The 6,093-nt window shown below is 40.6% G+C and overlaps 1 protein-coding gene across 1 annotated transcript; it reads right to left on the bottom strand.

Annotated features, from left to right (window-relative positions):
- Positions 1-1,817: 1,817 nt before the first annotated feature.
- Positions 1,818-5,477, bottom strand: LOC131136830 (transmembrane protein 26). Its single transcript, XM_058084100.1, has 3 exons — positions 5,287-5,477; positions 3,256-3,385; positions 1,818-2,480 (listed from the first exon to the last, which is right to left on the bottom strand). The coding sequence occupies exons 1-3, from the start codon at positions 5,475-5,477 to the stop codon at positions 1,818-1,820; spliced, it is 984 nt and encodes a 327-aa protein (XP_057940083.1).
- Between the last annotated feature and the right edge of the window lie 616 nt (positions 5,478-6,093).

Here is a 6,093-nt window from a genome sequence, read left to right on the forward strand (position 1 = left end):
TTTAGATATGCATTATTTTAGCTGTTTTCTTTTTTCTTCTTTTCTATCCTCTCCTGCTCTGGTTTGGCCGCTCCAAATTTGCATAGCAAAAACGTCAAATAAATCCAAATAATACTCCATACTCCAATAGCTGGACAGGAGGAGCATGTTGACGACCCCAGATACTTCGGCCACCTTGAAGGAACTGTCCACGTTCCACTCTGTATGTCAATAGGATTGAGAAGGGCCTCCAAGTATTCCTTCCACCGTCTGACTACATCCTTAGTCGAGGTCAGCAAGGCCCCATCCCCACTGTAAACTGTGTGGACCAGTCATTGCTTCCCCTTTCTGACGTGTCAGACGGTTTCCCAGAACCTCTTCAAGGCCGACCAAAAGTCATGCTCCATGGCCTCAACGAACTCCGAACCACTGCCAGAGCTATGTGGCACTTGGAGTAACCTTCGATCGATCGGCTACCTCAGCAATGGAGACACAAATATGGCACATTCGGACTCAATATACTGGTTCTCCACCCGGGAGGCAGGTGAAGCGAACGGGACTCAGGACGCAGGTTTGATGATAAACCTGTGAAGTTGCTCATAGACCTGCGGCCTAGGGTGTCCTGGTGCCATCCCTGTTAGTTACACAGTGAACTGCTAGTCCCACTCATGCCCTCTCCAGCACCCCTCTGATGGTCTCCAAGACTGCCGGGCACAGTGAGCTGCCGTTTGGCACTTACACACAAACGACAGTTAGGGCCCAACCCATAGGGAAATGACCCAGAACTCAATAGCTACTTTTATTGATATTGACAAGCAGCCCTTTTTTGTTGTGGCTAAAGTTTCGTAACACACTTGAAACACAAAACCTTTTCACCACTAAGGATGTTTTTGTTTTTTTACGTGGGTCGTTCATTTAAATAATTTTTGTTCTAAGACCTGTTTTGGTTTAATATGCTGCTGACAATGTACACTACCTCAGTGTGATATAGCTTTGGTTGATTTCTTTGTAATATTTCTTCCTTTGTATATCTTTTATATCTCTGCTGCTAAGAATGCAGCTCATGGATCTCCATTAGAATCATTTTTATATTATTATTCCCCTGTGGTTTTTTTGGGGGTTTTTTTGTCTTATATGGTGCTAAGTGTAGCAGACCTGTACTTTTAGAAAGATGTTTTTCAATAAAATTCAAAATAAGAAAGGCAAGGTAATTTCTTTTATATCGAAAACATATCAACTGAAACATTAATTTTGTTTATGGCTGCATGTGTGCTTATTATGTATTATTATACAATCTTTAAGTTATCTGTTCCATATTTATGTTCTGTTTTTTTTTCATTTTCTCATCTTTCCTGGTTTGCTTTGTTGTATTTTTAAGTGATTTTATTTTTGCATGTTTCCAGAGTGAGTCAATTTCAATTCAAATGTGAATTCCCCTTTGAGATAAATACAGTATCTATCTATCGATTTTGGATAGTGATATTTTTATTTTTATTCTTATTTTTATTTGTATTCCAACGCTACATAATGAATTTTTTTTGTTCTTTTTTGTTGTTTTTAACAAATCCAAAGTGCAGACTAGTTGTTTTAAAGCATAAAGTTGTCAAATGATTTTTGTTCAACTCCAATTCCAAGTGGGGGCTCTCTCGAGTCTCCCGTGATGCCAACATTGTCTCCCCCTGAAGGTTAACTGGAGCAGTGGATGGTAAAAGTTTGTAAGAATATGAGCAGTCCAAAGGGTCGGCTATCTCTCGCTCCTTTCTTTCACAGCACCAACAACACCAGCTCTTATTTCTTCTCTGTGCCTCGTTCTGCGTGCCCTGTGTTCCTCGTTCTTCCTACGCCTCCTGCACCACCGGAGCTTCTTGTTCCTCCTGTGTCTGTCCCTCCTGTGCCCCCGCTTGTCCCTCCATGCTGGGCCTTCGAAGACTCAACGCCGTTTCACTCTGTGCATCAGCACTCTGTTCATTCCATTGATCACACTTGACCACAAACATCCGATAGAACTCAATGAGGACGATGAGGATGTTCTTGCAGGTGAAATAAATCATCAACTGGTTGAGCACGTTTTCCATCACCATGAGATAAAGGCGGTAGGCCAGGAAGGGTCCGTCTTGGAAGCCCACCGTGACCAGCAAGCTCCACACTTCGCTGGGGCAGCAGCTTGTCAGACAGTTCTTGCCCTGCCAGCAGACGAAACGTCCTTTGCTCCTCCGGTGGTGGCTGCTCTTCTGGGTGAGCACCAGAGGGAACTGGAGGAGAGCCCACGTGAAGAGGGCCAAGCCCATATATATCACCTTTATGTTATTTTTCACGTTGGGTTCCGTGAAGGTGTCAAAGATATCCAGGATATCTGCACCCAGGCCCACATATACCATGAGCAGCTGGGAGAGTTGGTCACGAGACATGTGGCCCATGGGCATCATCCACCGACCTAACACCAACACGATGAGCATGGTCTGTTCCAAACCAGCCACCCAGCTCTCTGGCTCCAGAGGAATCTGGGGGAAGAAAAGAAAAGCAGAAATGTGTCAAATGTGTGCTTTCAATTAGCCTACGTCTACTGTACCTCGACCAATACCGTCAATATCAGTCAACAAATTTGGGGAGTTTATTCTTAACCTCCAACTCTGGATATTAATTGTCAAGAGTACTATTTTAGAGTTCATTCAGTGCGAGTTCACTAGCGAAACTGCTAAATTTGGTATCGATCTGATACCAACTGAAGCCTAAGTATCGTTATTTTTACATTGATATCAATCATTATCAGTGTTGGGTACGTTACTTTAAAAAATTAGTTATAGTTACTTCTCAAAAAAAGTTACGAACCGAGTTACTCCACTACAAAAGTAACTAGATACCAGTAAGTAAGTTATTTTAAACGCTGTTATTCCCATCACTGATCATTATTTGTACCGTTTTTGGGATCAATATTATCGATATTTGGACACTGTCTTGGAATTCATTCTTAACAGGCGTCTAAGTCCTTGCAGCATAAGAGTAAATAATACAAGTGTATCGGTGACTCTGTGGGCGTTCTTTCATGTCTTCTAATTATGTTAAATGTCTAGAAAGTCAGGTCTATATGAAACTATTCCATGTGTTTGCAGAGAAATATTATGGGATTTTAATCTTAACTCAGACAACAAGAATCTTAATATGGCATCTGTATGGCTTGCATTCAAAAACATGACAAATTTTAGTCATTGTGTTGATTCTTGTTATGTTATGTTAACAAATACTGACTAATCCAATTTTGAAAAGCGGCCAACCTACGTCTGGCAAATCAATTGGTATCGAAGTGATCTGCAGTGTTTCATTGGTGGGAGTCTGCACCAGGTTCAGCTCCAGGAGCCAAATGGAGGGGACAACGGTACAGAGGTAGAGGAAGACCATGGGGGAGAACCTACAAGAGAAGAAATGTTGACAGTGGTCACAAGTTGAGAATTATTAGTCTGAAACCAAGGTCAAGAACTGTACGGTGAAGGAAAGGAACAGCCCATGGTCCAAAGCCTACCACCACATGTGTCAAATATGGTGGCCTATTGTAGGTTTTCCATCTTTTAACAAGTAGGATTATTTATGGATAGATGGTTCAAAACAGATAGAACGGCATTGGCGTACATTTTTAGTGCAGCCACTAAATAAAACCATCCATTTCTTTCCTCCAAGGGAAGCATCATCTTTCAGAGGGGCAATTATTCTAATCATAAATGCAAATTCCACTTGACAGTGCAAAGCCATTTGTGCATGAGAAGAGAACTTCAAAGTAGCAGTAATACTTTGAGAGAAAAGGCAGAGGCCCGAAGAAAGCTGGCATCTCAGGATGTTCAGTCAGCTTTCCATTTAGAAGGTATGACAGGAAAAGCTGACATCCTTTAGAAGCCTTGATAATGGCGGCTAACCTCAGTCTATGTTTACCCTTGTCAAATACAGCTTGATTAAATGGCCACCTACAAAAAGAGCTGTCTACGCTCGCCGAACCATTACAGAAGCACTGGACATTTCAAACTTAGACAGTTGGGAATAAATTCATTTTTTAATGAAACATACTACAATTTATTATATTTGATTAGAGCAAAACTCTTCAACAGGTTATGCCCACATAATCGACATCTCTGGTGAGCAGATTAAAGGGGACCTATCGTGCTCATTTTTTTGACTGATTTGTAGAATCCCATAGAGCAGCTACACACAATAACCAACACAGAACGCTTTCTAGATCTTCCAGAATCGGCACCTATTCTAGCTATATTCCTTTGAACTTCGTGCTTCCCGCAACAACTGTCTGTTTTAATTTATTCCTTTTATATATATCTATTTATTCAATTGGGGACTTATATTATCAAATCAAATGCCGTATTTTCAAAAAAATTATAATTAGGTAGAAAAAAACATACATAAGTCGCACTGAAGTATAAGTCGTATTTTTTGTGGGTAATTTATTTTCCAAACTACTTGACCAAAACAGACATTACGTCCTCTTGGAAGGCAAGTTCTAAAAATAATAAAAGAATAGAGAACAGGCTGAATAGGTGTAAGATATGCTAACACAATGGTTATTCAGATACACAAAAAATAAACATGAACAGAAAAGGTGTCCAGTGTTTATGTAACATAAACAGTTTTTTCATTAATAAGTCGCTCTGGAGTATAAGTCGCAGGAACAGCCAACCGATGAAAAAAAGTGAGACTTAGTCCGGAAAATACGATATATAGCACCTTACAACATCTGAATGGTGTCCAAAGAGTAAAAACAAGTTACAGAAAAATACATAAGAACAAGATAAGTTATGATAATAAACACAGAATCACACCTAAAATACCTATAATCATCATGTGTCGAATGCCAGCCTAAATAAATGATTGTGCCCGGAAATGATTGATCCTAATGGTAGCATGTAGAGTGAAAACAAAAACAAACATAGGTCCAAGGATGGAACCTTGGGGCACGCCAGAGGGTAGCGATCTCGGAAGAAAATTCATTGATCGCAACTGACAAAGTCCTGTTAGTGAAATATGATATGAACCATATAGAAAACCTTTCTATGGCACATATTATTATTGTTTTGTTTTTGGAAACCGGCTCTCGGTATTTGGTGACCCGTGTATCAAATGCACCACCTGCCACTGGGAAGAATATCTTTGTCAGGCGGGCATTGTGAAGTGTAGCCCAGTGACCAGTAACCACCCTCATTTAGACCGAGGTTCGTCCATTTGCCTCTTTGTTCAATAACCCTTAATAATCCTCTTATTGTGACAAGCTCTTGTGAAATAGAGAGGATGTACTTTGCTTGTGTGAGTTACCATTTCCATTCTCCGTGATCTGTGCACCTCAAGGTGATGACCATCTCAATACCCAGTAGACCCACTCCAGATAAGAGCAGCCAGTACATGTCTCCTTTCACTAGCACCACACGCCATACTGTCACCGCCCCGTGGACAGCAAACAGGATGCGGCTCAGCAAAGCCAGAATGATGTCCAATAAACGGCACATAGTTTACGACAGAACCTGTGTACCACTGTATGTTTTACGTCATGATAATAGAACTGCAATACAGTGTACGATGGGGGATGCGCCAAAGACCTGATCAAACTCACACGGGACTGGTCAATGTCAGACTGGCTCATGTGAGAGCAGACAACTAATTGTTGAAACATATGCTCACACTGCACCATAGGAGTGCAGAAACCTCCTTTCCTATTAATTAGCGGGCGGAATTAAAGGGCCTAAGCTTGAGGGGAATAAAAAACGTGCGGGGAATGGAAAACAAAGGGCTTGTCGGTGGATTACAGTGATGACTTGATTATGACAAAATACATGTCATACTTTGTATGAAGAAGAGAAATCCTTGTCATAATACTTTAATTCAATCCTGCAATAATTCCCCCCCAACCAGAGCGAGATTCGTAGGTAGTGATTAGATTTTTAATTATAAACCAAGGATTTTCTCACACTTCGTTCATTCTCATTCATTCTTCAGGAATCAAACAATCCCCTTATGATATATTTTGAAAAAAAAATCATTGGCCAGAGTGTCTCATCCATGAAAACAAGTTAGTATGTCTGTTAAATAGAAATAACTTCTCACTCTGTTAAATATTCATAATGT

This window comes from Doryrhamphus excisus, chromosome 10 (genome assembly GCF_030265055.1).
Source record: "Doryrhamphus excisus isolate RoL2022-K1 chromosome 10, RoL_Dexc_1.0, whole genome shotgun sequence".
Lineage (NCBI taxonomy): Eukaryota > Metazoa > Chordata > Actinopteri > Syngnathiformes > Syngnathidae > Doryrhamphus > Doryrhamphus excisus.

Excerpts from the sequence above, each read along its gene's own strand:
- LOC131136830 (XM_058084100.1), bottom strand. The coding sequence starts at position 5,477 with ATGTGCCGTTTATTGGACATCATTCTGGCTTTGCTGAGCCGCATCCTG. Across the intron at positions 3,386-5,286 it reads GATCACGGAGAATGGAAATG|GTTCTCCCCCATGGTCTTCC; the intron begins GTAACTCACACA and ends CTTCTCTTGTAG. Across the intron at positions 2,481-3,255 it reads TACCAATTGATTTGCCAGAC|ATTCCTCTGGAGCCAGAGAG; the intron begins GTAGGTTGGCCG and ends TTCTTCCCCCAG.